General features: G+C 32.2%; 1 protein-coding gene across 1 annotated transcript in view; it reads right to left on the reverse strand.

Annotated features, from left to right (window-relative positions):
* Window positions 1-2,605: 2,605 nt before the first annotated feature.
* LOC143239381 (uncharacterized) overlaps window positions 2,606-17,767 on the reverse strand; it is a 47,652-nt gene continuing 32,490 nt past the window's right edge. The window contains exons 4-8 of the mRNA XM_076480395.1: window positions 17,423-17,556; window positions 13,387-13,597; window positions 7,416-7,552; window positions 5,374-5,605; window positions 2,606-3,945 (exon numbers count right to left, since the gene is read on the reverse strand). Coding sequence (XP_076336510.1) covers window positions 3,854-3,945; window positions 5,374-5,605; window positions 7,416-7,552; window positions 13,387-13,597; window positions 17,423-17,556 — 806 coding nt within the window. The 3' untranslated portion in view covers window positions 2,606-3,853. The remainder of the gene's footprint in view (window positions 3,946-5,373; window positions 5,606-7,415; window positions 7,553-13,386; window positions 13,598-17,422; window positions 17,557-17,767) is intronic.

The raw sequence follows: 17,767 nt of genomic DNA on the forward strand, positions 1-17,767 counted from the left end.
ACAGTTTGAGGTATAACTTGAAAATTAAAGAAAGTTCTTTTTATTGATATATATAGTACACTATTAAAGAGAGCTACGAAAAATTTAAACCCATACTAAATTATGTGCTAATAATTTTCAAACACCAGATATGTAAGAAATAGCTTAAAATAACATCACATAAATGTTAGTGTTATTTCCCGTTCTATACAAGGGTTTCCCGCTGGTACAGTAGTAGTCTATAAATTTACAATACTAAATTCAGGGGTTCGATTCCCATCGGTTGACTCAGCAGATAACCCGATGTGGCTTTGCTGTAAGAAACCACACACGCACTCTATACAGGGAGTGAGATTTCTTTACAGTGAGCCTTTTCTTTTTTTGTCACTTTTTCATTGACCTTAGATAAGGTTTGGTTATGAATTTCACGCAATCCTAGACGAGGGCATATCTGTGCTAGCCGTCTTTAATATAGCAACGAACTACTAGAAGAAAGGTAGCTAGTCACCACTATCCACCGCAAACTCTTGGGCTATTCTTTTATCAACGAATAGTGGGATTGACCGTCACATTATAATGCTCCCACAGCCAAACTCTCTAACAATATGGTCATGCCAGGGCCTTGCAAAAAGGATTATATCACCAAAGAGTGTTTCTAGTTTGAGTTTAATACAGGAATAGGGTCGCAGAATCTAGAAGAGACAGCTCAAACCTTTTAGCCTTCTTTCTGTTAATCAAACCTGATAAAAGTCATACCGGTAAATTTCAACATGTTCTTTCACATTTAAATTGACAGGAAACGCTACTTCGTAAAGTAGAAAGGCTAGAAATTTGTTAATACATTGTTTTACTTTCTTTCTTAGACTAGTTTTATGTGGGTCTGAATATTGAAAGCTGCTGTCTTATAACAACAATAGAATATGCTTTGTAGTTTTACTACTTTACTGAGAACGTTACAGAAAAGAAATAATGAAAGAATGTGAGATATTTTTAAACGAGAAAAGAAACTATACTTCACCTACAAACAATTAGTTTTAGTGCTATTTTTATTCCTCACAAAATTTCTACAGATTGTTTTCTATTCTTTAGAAAGTGCGTTTGAACGAAACGTGTTGTCACAAATTGTTACTCTATCGATTGTAATCAACGTCAGTTCATAATGGCATTTTATATATATTTGCGAAATATGTAGAACTTAATTCAATGTTGATTATTTGAAGAAAAGTACTTGTATTTTTTATAGCTTAAGGAATAAAAAAAGAGATGTGTTTTTGACTTTGGATGAGGCAAAAATCACTTTTGAAGATTTGAAATAAATTGATCATAAAAATATGTATATACTAAGGAATATATCTTTTATTTCTAATATCCGCGAATCGGTGCCATCAGTCAACGGAAACTAGCCTCAGGTGGTAACGATTTTTGAGCACTTCATTTTTGCCATAAAAGTAATATTTAAAATTAGCTTTATCCAGTTTTCACCGTCATACTGAATAAAATTCCCAGCTGAGTTCGACAAAATATTACTTTAAATATTTTTTTTGTTTAAAGAAATAAATGTAATATTTCAGCAATTCCTGTTTTATATTTCAATTTTTTGATATACTATAGTAAGATATTTGTAATGTTTTACCAAAAAATTAGTTTCTTTTGTTGAGAGCTTTTAAATCCAACGTAAAATGTATGGAGTTTTATAACATCTAAAATAAAATTACAAATAAAATAAAATAAAATGTACTTTTGTAGCAAGTTAACTACAACATAATAAAATATTTTCTTTCATAAAACTATCCACAAATTTCACATTTTAATATCTGTACTTTACCTACAGTTAATAATATTGTTTTTTAAAATACTTTCATGAGTTCACAGCCAATGATTGACAATTCTTAAACTAAACGTAATAATTAATCAAATCACTCCCTTGACCAGTAGTACGTTCCACATTATGACTAAATTAAGATAAACGATAACAAGTTGTGCTGGGCACTTGAAATTTTTTCAACACAAACATTAAGTCAGTAATGTAACTAGTACGATGAACTAGTAGGCTGGTAATCGTTAAAAGAAACATGATACATGGAAGTAGGAGATAATGGTAAAGTTATGAAAGAAGACATTTCTATTACATGTAAATACTACATCTTAAACTGTTTTTCTGCTTTTATGTTGTACAATTAGTGAAAGAAGAAAGATTTACACTGATAAGGAGAAGACGTACGATACATAATCACATTTTATATTGTAAAAAAATTAAATAAATTAATAAAAATAAATTCGATTTGTTTGTTGGGAATGGATCCATGGGAATTCTAAATTAGTTTACAATCCAAACGTTTTTTTCAAATTTTAACTAATAAAGTTTGTTTTCTGCCTAATTTGGGCTTTGAAGACTGGTCAAATGAAACGGAAATGAAAACTTTGGCTTTAAAAATACGTACTTTTTTACCTACAAGATGATATTAGTTTTGTTTCCCCACTAGTAGGTTGTGTGATTTTAGAATAAAGTGAATGGTCTTTCTTGTTTTTATCGATCGTGTATTCTTCAATCTAAATTCAGTACGCTACAATTTTACTGTAATCAACGTTATATTAAACTTTAATCGAAAATTACTTCTACATTATTACATAGAGAGTAATAACAGGCTAACCAGAACAGAGCAACTCTACTAGTAACAGTGCATGCGATTTTTTAGGTGATGTTTAATTAGCTATTAAATATAACTTTCCTTTAAATTGACATTGTAGATTTCTTTCTGATTTTATTCATGAAAAAAACTGGGCTACATTCTAATAAATATAAGAAAAGTGTCGTCACATTTAAAATATTAACGTTATAAATGTTTTAACACAAGTATATTCACTCATTTTATGATAAATTAATTACAAGATCAATTTCTTAAGCAATTAAAGAATATTTTTACCTACAAAATCAATTATCAGTCTGTAAGCATCTTGAAGCACGAGTACAGGCTCCTGGTAGAAGAGCGTCATAGCCACGTTTAGGCTTGTTGAAGTTGTAATGAGATACCATTCGAAAACATTTTGACACAGAGCATGCTACCTCTCTCTTTAATGTAACGTGATCATTGAGCTCTCGACATGTGCTACCAAATTCTAACGACTCAAGTTTACCTTCCGAGTCTTAAGGGCTAAAACGTACAATGATTCTAGGTGTTCATTTTCAGTTAGGGTTTCGAATTTATTTGCTCCACTTATCCAATCCTTGAAACCAGATGCCGTGCCTTCATATTTCAACTAATACTGTAGAGCAAACAACATAATATATATATTAAAGTTTTTAGGAGAAGAGGAAATAAAGGTAGAAAATATAATCTAAGAACTTTAAAAACCTATACAGTTTACAAGTAAACATCTTCAAATACAAACCAGATCTCTAATACAAAGTATCGAAATCTTGAGACTAGAAATAACATTTTTTTCTCCTGCAAGTTTTAAAAAAGTAGCTAGAAGAAAAATATTTTGTCAAGCAATGAAGTTACAACGAAAAATAACAGTAATTTCTTATAAAGATAAAAAAAACAGAGCAGAAACAATTATATGTTTAATTGCACTTCTAAATTTTATATAGCTATCGTTACGAGTTGCAGACATAATACTCTTTTGTTTTTATGTATCACAGCTCCTGTCCTTAGGAACGAACAAAATATGAAAAAATATTGTGGCAATCATTGTTCACGTTAATGAAGAGGTTAGCTTGTCAGAGCCAATGCATGGAATGAATTCTCGGACTGTCGAAGTGAAGACAAAAGGACAACCCTAGGTTTGCTGGTCCATCTAACTTACCAGCTTCTTCATACATAGTGGCAGATCTAGTTAAGTCTATACCTTTTGTTCTTTACATTTGCTGTGGTTAGAGTTGGTCTACACACTTTGACTGAACGAAAGCTAGACTGAATGACCAGCTCCATAACATCATATTCCAGAAACTTCTGGTGTTAGTTTCTGAAAAGAATAAATGTTAGAGAAAACAACAACAGTAAGATGAAATGCACTGTGATCATTTCACAGCTGGAAGAATTACATTAAGATAATAATATCTTGAAAACAAATATTAAAAAATTGTGAATTTCATCAACACGCAATAAATAGGGCATGAAATTCACGAGAATATTTTGTGTTGCCAAGGAAACATTTATTTATTCGTTACTTGTAATTTTTCTAGAGTGTAGTGATTAACTTTCCTTGTATTTGTTCTACTAGTTCTCTTGAAAAAGATATGTTCTTGACTATTCTGTACTTCTGTGCAAACAAAACATTTGTGAAATTAAGCGTCACCTTATTTCCTCAATGAATTACAATAGAACACACAATGACAAGAATAATTTTTAAAAGTCAAACAAAAGCCAAAACAACCAAACTCCTAGTTTGTGGTAATGACCAGTGAAAAGTCATTATCCAAGATGTTCTTTTATTTTCCAAACTGTGTTATGTACTGAGGAGATTGCGAAGGTCTAGAAATTTTAATCATTTTAAGGGTATAACAAAAAACAACACACTGTTGGCTAATTGTCATGACATTTATTTAGCTTAATTTTTTGTTTGTAAACACTGAGACAGTTAGCTTTCAGCCACTCCACATTAAATTTGTAGTGCAATGTCTAATAAACAATTAAACTCAAACATAAACGGCAACTGTAATAGACGTCCCTCGAGAACTTTCTCATAAATTACTTCGCCCAACTTTCACATTGTATTATATTACTGCCAATTAGCGTTTAGGGCTGAGAGCACATATTGAGAAAAAACAAAAAACAACTATCACTGCCTTTTACTTTCGAATCCATCTCGTTCTGAGGTTAGGTTTACAAATCATTATATCAACTATACAGGTATATAAACAAATTCAACTTTCAGTATATCAACTTAGTATCAACCTAGAGTGTCCAAAACGTCTTGTAGGTGCTTTGCAGTTTTCTTAACTTCTGGTACGTGACTGACTTATTTCGCTGTAGAAGCACGAGAAGGTTGAGTTAATTCTGCTGATAATCCAAATTTGTTTCGAATTATTAGGACAAAACATGAACATATTCTGTAACATTTGATGAAGTGCCTGTGGTTCCAGACGTTTCGGATATACTGTATAAATATTTTTATTTACTCAATCAAATATACATATGCAAATGAAAAACATAATGAAGTTTGCTTCACAAATATAACATAGCTAGGAGCTTTGTTTAACAACAACAAAAAATACACAGATGATATCGTAAGACAGTAAATACTGACTGGTTTCTTAAACAAGGAGTTTGACATTAGGCTAATAAATTCTTGGTTTACTGAAAGAAAATAAGGAAAACTTAAATACATGTTTTTATTTCAATAAGTATTTGTTATTGAAATGTGCATTTTGTAACCGGCATAATTCCTTACCTTTCCCGTTACTTGCCAGCACGTGGAGGCCGGAACTATGCTGAGTTCCACCGATTATCACCGTTTGACTTTTAGTATCCAATACAATTGACTTGGTGGAGGTACACTTTATCCTTAAACCTTCAGACAGCAAGTGGTTATGAGTCAAGCGGAACTTCAATCCAATCAAGGAAGACATTGTACCGTCTTTATAAATAATTGGTGGGTAGTTAATGACGTAGAAATGACTAGCCTGTAATAAAAAGAGTCATAAAATCTTAGGTTAAGAATATCTATTTAGTCCGTCTTAAGGCATCAAATATGAATTTTATGAATACTTGATTATATTACATCCATGTAATATAAGAAAATAAAAATTTCAGACATTTTATTATCACGAGTAGTCTATTCTAGATATCTGGATGTTTCTTAAACACATAATGTCAGAATATAAATAACATGTGAGTAGTTAAAGAAATCAACGCTTAGTATGCTAGTTTCTAAGATAAAAATATACATGTTATGCAAAACGAATTTCAGCTCTGATGGATAGAGATATACAGCTGTCACACCACTTTTTATAGATATTTAGTAGTTTTGTTGCTGTCACTACTCTGTACGATATGAACATTTACTCCCTACTTACTGTCATGAAAACATTAAACGTATAGAAGTTTGTTATTATTTCATGGCTTTAATTTTTTCTATGAATTTAAAATCAATTTAAGTTTCTTTAACAGGTTTGATATAACAAGGTACGTAATAATGTTAATTTTTGCAAATTAAAATGATGTATCATTTCGTAAGGTTAAATAAAACATTCAAATTATCACGAAATGCATAAAAATAGTGTTTTCCTTTTTTATTCTTTTCCTAATTCTTTCCTCCTATGTACGTGTAGCCACGTGAATATATGAATATTTTACCTCTGCAAACTTAACTAAAATACATATTCTTAAGTACGTTTAAGGATTTTTGCTGGACCAATCAAGACATTATACATAGATTAAACAGTTTGACTTAGAAAAGTTAACGAATATGGGTAAACAGTTTTGTTCCACAATGAGATAACCTGTTCAGTCCGGCTTGAATATGCAGATTTTTTAAAAAAATTTAGTCTATGACGTAACTTGCTCATCTGGACTTAAATATGCCGATATTTTTTCAGTGGCTGCATAGGCTCTTTAGTTTGATTTACAGCTATAAAAAAAGCTTTTGTCTTGTTCAAGGTTTAGATATTATGTTTGCATATGGACATTTACAGGAAACTGGTTACCAAACCTAACTAAACTGTTTTACATCGTTTAATTTTATGAATAACCACTGAACTGATTTTTTTTTTGTATTGAAAGTGGATTTATATAGTTATTGTTTCATAATATATAGCATCTTTTTAAATATATATAGGGTCCAGATGCCTGAATTTATAGATAATAATTTAATAATGTTTTGTAAAATCTAAGTTTATACATGATTAGTGAACATCGAAATATAACCCTACTGGTTTAAGCAATCATATAACCTAAACTATTCCATACCACCTAGACTTACAAAGTTGTTCATATATTGTGAGTTGTGTAAGAATACTATATTATAAGGTTAAACAATGGCGTAATTTATTCTATGTCACGTAGACTTACGAAGTTGGTCGTATACTTCGATAAACATATTTTAACTGACATACAAATATGACTATGTGGCAACATAGAAATTGTCTTTTTTAGTTTGCGAACACAAGTATCAAGCTAGACAACGAAAAACCTGTTCTTTGTATGGATGAACACGAGGGCAGTTTTTGTTACATTTACGCAACTAACTGATTAGTTGGTGATGTAATATTTTTTCTATGATTAACTTTATGCCATTTTCATTTAAATGTTTTTGGATTCTATTTGACGGAGTATTAAAATAAATTATTCAAAAAATACTCAAGGGTAATAATATGCTTTGAATGCCGAAGCAAGTTCATCGGATTAAAAACTCACGAAATAATTTGTTATCTAAATGAACACAGATTCAATGTACAACAATGGATGCTATCAGATCTTTCTCGGGACCTTTACCTTTTGGTCATTGACGAACCACGTTAACTGAGCTTTCTTCGTATCTCTGGAGGAGCTGCAGTTGACTTCTACGATGTCCCCAACTCTGTATTCTTTCTTACCAGTAACCAGTGTTGGTCCCTTTTCTGGTGGTACAACTACAAACAGAGGTTACTGGTTACTCTAGGCAGGTAACTGTATATCGAAATAAATGAATAATACAGCCAGAGTTCATCTTATTTAAATGAATAAGAAACGAGTATTAAAGTTAAACGAATGAAATACAGATAACCTGGAAACTCATTTACTTAATATAACAAACAATAAAAAGCAAAATCTGTTTATATTTACCATGTCTAGAAAACATATAAAATTATTATATACATACATGTAATATAAAACATTGTACAAGGAAAAGGAAATGCAGCCCACTGGACAATTGTACAACAAAAGGAAGGAAAGCCTGACCAAACTTTTGGTGATAAACAAATACTACAGTGGTGAAAAACATTGTTGCATCACCCAATTTTTCCCCACTTTTCTTTATTCCAGTAATTATTTATAAAACTGAACATTGTGAAAGTGTCAGAGCTGGTGAAAATCAGTTGTGAACATTATGTGGTGTACTCGGACTCATATTTTAGTGATCCAAACACATTTATGTATTTTTATTAACAAGCCAATCGTCACATACGTATTACAGCAGATGATCAACAAATACCTGGCCAAATGTTCTCTGAGTAAAAAAACAACCTTGATTTAAAGATAACACCACCAATTTATTTGACGAAGTGGATTACAAGGCCTGTTCCGTGTTTTAATACTTGCTTGCGCATCCTCTGACATTGATAACTGCTTGAAATTGCCTTGAGCACAAAACCGGACGATTCGCACGGTGACCCCAAATGTTTCTTGATACGCTTTTCTGAGACCTGTAGACGACTTTACAGGAACGTGCGTTTCAGAACATGATCGTCAGCTATTGTGGAAACTTTCTCCCTTCCTTTTCCTTTAACAGTTCCACACGGTCAGCCTCTTTATATCCCAGTACCCCGTGGCTAACAGTAGACTACCAGCACCACGTGGCTAACAATAAACTAGTTAAGTTTATTCTTATAGCAATCTCCTTAGCCGGAACTTCCTCTTTGCTTATAGAAACATCGACTACATTTTCTCGTGGAGTTAACACGCAATCCTTAGCCATTGTAGCATCACACGCACTTTGTAGCTAATAGGCTTCTACGCTGACTCTCATTAAAATTCTCTATTTACAACCAACAACTGCTGATGCAAAAATCAGATAGCTTATAGAGCTGCTGATGTAATACTTATACAGTATTGCATCATACGTGGAACATTTGCACCAGTCTCAAAACAGCCGATGATTCCAAAGAAAAGTATGAAAAAAATTGGGTGAGGCAATAAATGTTTCATCACTGTAAGTTAAGAAACAAGGCCTTTCCAGTAGTCAGTGAGAAATGTTTCTTTTAAAATTTGAATTTTTAAAGAGTATAAAATACTCGACATAAAAATAAGTAATATAAAGAATGGTAGCCAAATAACATACTTTACCCTTTGTGCCCTTCATTATAATAGCATTTAATGTTTCTTTGCCGTATAAATGTAATTAATAAAAATTTTAGTTCGGAACACAACTGACAGGAACAGCTATCGCAGACAGCCCTCGTGTAGCTTTGTGCTAAATTCAAAAACAAACAAACATTACAACCAAAGCTGTTAAACGCAGCTTTTTTCAAATAACATCGATTTGTGAAAAAGTGAAGGCGCACATGTACTGAAACTCTCTCGTATTTTACCTCCTAAATAATATAAAGAACTATATAAATGTATGATAATCTTCTATGTGAATAAGTCTAAATTCCCAGATTTACGTTCAAACACCAAATATTTCAAAATACATTAAACAATAACAGTGTTGTTTGAAGTTAAGTACATATTTGTTTGTTTTGAATTTCGCGCAAAGGTATACGAGGGTTTCCTGCTCAAGCCATCTCTGAATTAGCAGTATAAGACTAGAAGAAAGGCAGTTAGTCATCACCATACACCACTATCTCTTGTACTGTTCTTTTGCCAAAAAATAGTGGGATTGACTGTACTTATAACTCCCCACGGCAGAAAGGGCCAGCATGATAGGTGTAACGGGAATTCAAATTCGTGACCCTCAGTTCACGAGTCGAGTACCCTAACCACCTGGCCATGCCGGGCCTAAGATAGGCACAATATAAACAGTGGGCCATCTGTGTTTTGCCAGATATGGGTATCGAAACCCTATTTCTAGTGTTATAAATCCGCAGACATCCGACAATGCCAGTAGAGGTAAAACAAGAATAATATAAACGTCATAATAGAGCCTAATATAGCAGAACAAATTAAAATGCATGATGGCATCTTACCATATTTTAGTAGAACATTCCATATTTTGGTCTGTAATATAAATTATTATCAAAACTCTTTTCTTAACACTTCCATTGCGGATCTGAGAAAATGGTAAGCTTAGTTAAAACTCTTTCATTTTAAGGGATTAATGACATGTCTTAATGTATCCCCATACTTGCAGACGCATTTTAGATACCAGCAACATACACGTTTGTATTAGAAAGTTCCAGTAAGAAAGTGGAATAACAGCTTGTCACGAAGCATTTAAGGAGACCCACAGCGACATAACTGATATATGCTTGTAAATAACATTTAATTTAAAATTGACGACCGATATAATATATGAAGGAATAAATGAAAAAACAAATATGAATTTGAAGAAATAACTTCATAATTATGCTCTATAGCTTTGATGTCATCATACAACTCTGTGGTTTTTCTCAGTCATTAGAAATTATGAAACAGCTAGCATAGAAACCAATAATAGTCGGTCAATTTAATCACTCATCACATTGCGAGGTAAACCTGGAGAATAGTAAAAAAAGATTGTTTTACAACTAAGTGTTAAGAAATGATAAAAGACTAGTTAATTCGCTTTTTGTTTCATATGGAACTGTATTTACTAGTTCAAATATCGTAAAATTAATGAAATGAAACGCAGTTTTTTATTTATATAAGGTTTAAAAATGTTTCTTGAACTTATTCGACGTGGCGGTAGTGTCAAAAGGTGTAGAAGTTTTAACAAACATTTTAAAAATGCATACAAATAAACTTAACATATTTTGACAGTAATATATCAGGCTGATTATTAAAAGTACTTTTTGTAAAGTTTTCACATAAGCAGATATTTTATGAGCATATTTTGGCTCTTAAGCATTTTGTTGTGTTGTTTATGTATAATTCTGTTAACTTTTATTTATTACTGAGAGTTTTGTCACATATCTTGTGGCTGAAAACATTCAAACACCATATTTTGCGGATTTCAAAGATGGGAAAACCACTAAAAGCACCTCTCCCTATATATAAAAAAAAAAGAAAAAGAAAAAAGACGCGGTTTCCCTCGTCTGTTTTTATTTCAGAAAATTGCCCATTCTTTCTCTACTCAGAAACTATTGGCGGATAATTGGTAACTGAATGTTTTCTATATTAAACGTAACACATTTCGTTACTTTATAAAGTAGGCAACTAGTTCACGGTATATCATATTATATTTTACAATTATACAATTTATATTTGGAATGAAGTCTGTAGAATTACCGCAATATTGATTCCCTGTGGTTCAGAGCTCGTTAACAAAATATGTTCGAGATACTATATTTCATACTACAGAGAAATTACCTTCCCTTCTAGGGGTTCCGGAAGACCAACTGATGGGAGGGACTAAGTTTGAATCCTCAGGAAGTTAAAATCTAAGTGTATGGAATGAAACACTTTCTAGTGTAGAAAAGATTCTCGTATGATGCACGGATGCGTGATTAACATATGATGTAATTTATATTTTAGGAACGTGTGATTAGTTTGCAGTTTTTATGTTACTTTGATTTGTGGTTATCTAATTTTAACGATGAAATGTAGAATAACTATACAAAACAATTTTATTTCATATATTTTACTATAAACATATAAACATTACTTTGTGCTGCATTTTACTTGCAACAAATCGGTCAGTCCCAAATTTTTGTATCTTTTACACCCGATTTGTCCGTTTTAGCCTCAAAATAATCATGCGTCATATTTATCTTCTAATATATTTAAGTCTAAATCAATTAAGATTTACAGCGTATCCAGTAATAAGGTATGTAACTGAACCATTTATTAATTTCTTGCACTTCTTTTTCACTACCAGCTTAACTATATTGTTACAGTACTCGGAATTATATTTTCTTTGTTCACCGTTCTTCAGTGGTATAATGGTATGTCGGAGGTTTACATCACTAGAAATCAGGTTTCGATACCCATGGTGAGCAAAGCGCAGATAGCTCATTGCGTAGCTTTGTGCTTAATTACAAACAAACAAATAAAATTATCCAAATTTTCAGGTTCGTGTTCTACTTGTTTAAATCTTTTTCGAAGTACAAACCCAAGACTAATTTGAAGAAAACGAAAAACCTAGTAACAAAAATTAATATTTTAAACACTTACTCGTTAATTGGAAGAATATGGTTAAAGATATGTGGTACAAGTTTTGTCAGTTTAAAAAGACAAAAACATTGGCGAGGCTAAAATTGAAGCGATTTATGTGTACAAATGTCTGGGTGAAGGTCACACTAGGCGTGTTACATATCTTGTAATTATTACTTTAGTTTAAGAATCTCTGTACTCTAATTCATAAGAAGACGTAATTACTCTAGTAAGCATGAATGATTTCCATTTCTTATTGGTCATGTCTCACATGAATGGTATAAAGGGCAGCAAAAAATAAGTATATTTTTTTAGAAGGTTGGATAGAGCTTTGGTCATTACGTCGATAGTTAAGCATTGATTCGAATCATATGTTATGTTATATACTTTAATTAAAATAGATACTATTGCTTGCAGAACGGGAGAAAAACAACTTTTTATGTGAGAATTAATGATGCTATTTTAGAATTCAGAGCTGCAAAAGAAAATAATACTTTGGTTCGAGTAAATGTGTAAATTGCATAATTTAACAAGACAAACGTATTTACTAGATTATTTTTATACTCTAGAACGTAACCCATTAACTTCTGAATATGTATTAACGCTTTAAAAAGTATTTTAATTCTAAATGAATTCGTATCTTGATAAACGTTACTAATTTCGTTTTAAAAATTATATTATTACGACGACAATCCCTTGACGTGGTGATGACTAGCTGCCTTCCCTCTAGTCTTACACTGCTAAATTAGGGACGGCTAGCACAGATATCCCTGGAGTAGCTATGTGCAAAATTCCAAAACAAACAAACTAGTTCCGAACACTAGTCTAACATCCGATGTCGAATAAATTTTCTAATTGTTTATCTGTTTGCACAATCTAATTGTCGAAAAATGTTGCTTGAAATTACGGTGCTGAAGCACAGCGTATTGGAAGCATTTCTGCAGTTGGAGACTTATCAATATTTATCTTTAATATCGAGTTCTGACGACAGGATATTGAAAAATAAAATAATATACTTGTACAAGCACGTTCTTGAAATTTTAATTTTATTAGTTTGCATAAAATATTTCCAACATGTATTAATTAATAAAAGAAAGTGTATAACTGAGCTTTTCGACGTGATTAAGATTAACTGACATTTAATTAGATTAAACAAGAAAGATATATAGTGCTTAACTCTATTATATTAGATAGATTGAATCTAAACTTTTTCTAAATGAAAGTAGAACTCGGTAAATGACGTACGTGATAAGCTGTTATAGAAATAATATGGTTCAATTTTAATAATAGTAATAAAATATACATATATACAATATATATAAAAATTTTGTATTAACATATAAACGTTCTTTTCTAGTTATAGTGGCAGTATTGATTTTTAACATTGAAGATAGAATATTTAAGACACTTTACCACAAATTCAAAATATACGTAATAGAAGGATCCTTGGCAAATTATACTGTATAAAACTTACAGTCACTGGGGTCTTCTCTAATTCTTCCACCAATCACGATCTCACCACTTTGAGAGTAGTATTCTTGAGAAACTATAGCTGTACAGTCTAAAGACAGCACACCATGTTTTAAATGAGTAAAGGTCACAATAAAATTCAGGCCTAACATAGTTCTTTGTAATCCTTCTAGATGGCGTTTAGTTTCATATGTGGTAAGAAAAGCTGGTTCAGCCTATCAAAACAGTACAAAATGCATCATTAATGAATTAATATTTTGCAATTTTCCATAAATGTAATTAATTGATGATAGAAAAATCAAAATCTTATACATTTATAGAACAGACTTGATGATGTCAAATGAAGCCAAAATAAACCAAAGTGAACTTAATATACAGATTAGATATTTTCTTATCTAAATTGTATTATCGTTTAACTAAGATTTAACATTCAGTCACGTAAAATATTACCTCTACTGTAGTTCTTTCATGTAGATAAAACATGTAATTTAATCATTTTAAAGTAGTATATTCATATGTATTTTTTTACTATTTCACAACAGGAAAATATTTGTTATTATTATATTGGAAATATTTGTAGTATTTGATAACGACTTTTATACACATTAGTAAAACGTATAATCTGTAAATCATACTCCTGACGAGTTTCTTCTTTCTGTGCTTGCCCCTGTAACTTAACGTCTTTTTATAACGTGTTCTTGATGAACCAACCCCACCCATTTTATGTTTCCGAGAAATTTTATTTTCCGATAGAATAAGTCTTCCGTTTTTCTAGAGTAACGTGATTATGAATTCCTTTTTCCTTAATTCTTTTAAAGATACATATCAAGCACACATCAAATTATAAGTATATAGTTATCCCATCTTAAACTGGTGTATTAATACAACAGCTGTAAATAAATATTTGAATGTGACCTACTGAGTGGTTTACGTCAATTATAAATAATTTTGGAACAATAATGGGTATTGTTGCTTATGGTCTAATCAAATCTGCCTTGTTCCAATAAAGTAATGTAATGTTAACAACTGTAGCCTATAAATAGTTTGTAATAGCTTGAAAAAAATTAAAATAAAAGAAACAGTACATTTGATTCCAAGCTTTAGTTTCCGATATTGTTTCCATAAATTATATTTTAGTTTATTAGAATTTACCGATTGATGTACAAGGAAAAAAATTGACTTTGTTTTTGAACGAATTTCCTTTTTTACATTTTGTTGTTAAAATATGAAGCGTGCAGTTTTATTTGTGTAAATTAATAAATATTTTCTGTTGAACTTTCCAGCTTGTGCATTAATCAGCTGATGACAAGAGTAACCACAATTTACAAGCGCGAAGTTCCATATTCTGTGCTGTCCATGAAATTACTTCCTTCATTGTTGATCCTGTTCTCCTGATAACTATGAAAACACTGCTGGCCAAAATCTTAAAGCCAATGAACAAAAGTAAAAAATATGCATTTTGCGTTGTTAGACTCAACCACTTATTTGAGTAGAGCTTCGAAAGATTACAATAAGAAAAGCAAAAATAAAAATAAAATGTTTTTCTAGAATTTAATAGGGAAAATGTGAAGACTATGAAGTTAGCTTAAATACTAGCTGGTCAAAAGTTTAAGACCATACAGCAACGAAGCGTTAATCGGTAAACACGTAACGAAATTTAGTCATTTGTGTTCACGCATTAGCGTTGTCAACATCTCCCACTGACATCTCTTGTGTTACATTGGGTAAAAACATGACAAAAGCTAAAATGTTGACAGAGTTTGAACGTGGCAGAATTGTCGAGCTGCAAAAGTAAGGTCTCTCTCAACGTGCCATCGTTGGTGAGGTTGGGCGTAGTAAAACTACTGCTACTGTTACAAATTTCTTAAAAGACTCCGAGGGATACGGAACGAGAATTTCAAGTGGTTGGCCCAAGAAAATTTCGCTGGCGTTGAGCAGGAGGAGTCGACCAGTTGTCCGGGAAGACACCAGCCGATCGTCGAACAAGATTAAGGCACTTACGGACGCAGAATGTAGCTCAAGAACAATAAGACGGCATCTACGAGAGAAAGGCTTTAAAAATCGTAAACGTCTTCAAAGGCCATGCCATCTTCCACACCACGAAACAGATCGGTTAAACTTTGCTGAGAAACACCAAACATGGGACGTAGAAAAGTGGAAGAAGGTTTTGTTCTCTTATGAGAAAAAAATTAACCTGGATGGTCCAAATGGCTTCCAACGTTACTGGCATGATAAGGATATCACCACCGGGACATTTTCTACACGACACAGTGGAGGAGGTTCCATCATGATCTGGGGTGCTTTCTCCTTTCATGGAACAATGGAGTTTCAGGTTATACATGGGCGTCAAACAGCAGCTGGCTACATTGGCATGTTGGAAAGAGCATCCTTATTGACTGAAGGCCCTCGCTTGTGTGGAAATAATTGGATCTTTCAGCAGGACAACGCTGCAATCCACAATGCCCGCAGGACAAAGGACTTTTTCACGGCGAATAACGTGATTCTTTTGGATCATCCAGCATGTTCGCCCAAACTGAACCCCATTGAAAATGTTTGGGGGTGGATGGCAAGGGAAATCTATAGAAATGGACGTTAATTCCAAACAGTGCATGATCTTCGTAAAGCCATCTTCACCACTTGTAATAACATTCCAGCCAGCCTTCTGGAAGCGCTTATATCGACAATGCCAAAGCGAATGTTTGAAGTTATTCGCAATGACGGCCGTGCAACTCACTACTGAGACTTCTTGTTGGGCATTTCTTCCCCTTTTTAGGACTTCTTTTCGTATGGTCTTAAACTTTTGACCAGTTAGTATATAAGCTAATTTCATACTATTTACATTTTCCCTATTAAATGCTAAATAAATTGTTTTATTTTTATTTTCCATTTTCTTATTGCTGTACTCAAATGAGTGGTTGCGTCTAACAACGCAAAATGCGTATTTTTTCTTTATGTTCATTGGCTTTAAGATTTTGGCCAGCAGTGACCGTCACAGACTTCCATGAAAGCCAGCGAGGTTAATCTTAAACTACACGTCTTAACAACCCTTTTTTTTTTCTTCGCAAGTGTTCTACTGTATATAGCTGTCCCTAAAATCCAAGACGCTGTTTAAGCATGCCATTGAAGCAGGTATATGGTGGAATGAGATTGATCTAGCTCCAGTTTCATTGTATATTTTTCTTCTGAAAACAACTGTTTATGAAGTTTCGTGAATATCCAGTCTTTGTTTCTTATTTGTTAATGGGATCAAAAGAAACGGCAGCAGTTTCTCTTTCCTAATTATACCTTGCACCCACGTTGACTGGAATGTGTTTTCGTAGTACGTTGTTGCCTATAACGCTTTGTTATGCGCAAGATTTACAGTTTTCATGGCAAGAGTGAAGATATTCTCTTTAGAAATTATGTCTTTTAGTTTTACGTCTACTGCTCAAACCAACTATACAGGTGCTAAACGTATTGTCCATGGTGCCATGTCCCGCATCTGCATCTCTGTATTGACACATGCAAGCTATTCAAACAGAGAGCTATTTAAAAGAAACATTTAGTTGTAATTACTGTTTAAAATAAAATTATTTTTAACATAACGTTTTCTTTAAGTTAAAAACACAGATTTGAATTGAAAAAACATGAATTGGATCTCCAAGAAAGTTAAAATAGGATTAATCTAAACTCGAATTTAATATAGTATTAAAAAAACGACAAAAATTATTATAATTTTATTACTAGGAACGTATTTTAAGTGCTAAAACTTCGCAAATAATATTCTTATTGAAAATCTCATTAATAAAAAAAATCCAGAAATGAAATTGTAAATGTGCATGTGCGGTTAGCTTTAAGATCCGAAAAAAAGCATCCTTCAATCACCACAATCCTGAATATTTTATACTAAATTTATATCACTATACAAGAGAAAAACAAAAGTTTCGAAAGTAAAAACCTATGTCAAACAAAATAACATATAATGGACGATCACGCCGTTTATAGTTAATATACGAAGAGGATTACAGTTACAAACACAGATGTACGACATGGAATCATACCGGTTGACCGTTAATAAGCCATGACAACTGGGCTGACGGTTTAGAAGGACTCGAACTACAGGTCACATTAACTTCATCACCTATGCCATAAACTGACTCTAGTCCTTCGATGACCGGCTTGTCTCTTGGTAAAACTGAAATTAATAGGCACTTATGAGTATTGCAAAATCAAGTAAAATTCTAATGAATGTCGAAAATATAGTTATAAAAGTTGTACATAGTTGTTGAAGAAACTGTGGACTGTATTTACATATATTTATAATGTGCAGATTTTCAATGTATATGCATATATACAATACTGTGTAAAAGGGTTAGTACAATAGGATATTTTGTCATTCCTTCCGT

The sequence above is a fragment of the Tachypleus tridentatus genome, chromosome 13 (assembly GCF_004210375.1).
Source record: "Tachypleus tridentatus isolate NWPU-2018 chromosome 13, ASM421037v1, whole genome shotgun sequence".
In the NCBI taxonomy this organism is placed as follows: domain Eukaryota; kingdom Metazoa; phylum Arthropoda; class Merostomata; order Xiphosura; family Limulidae; genus Tachypleus; species Tachypleus tridentatus.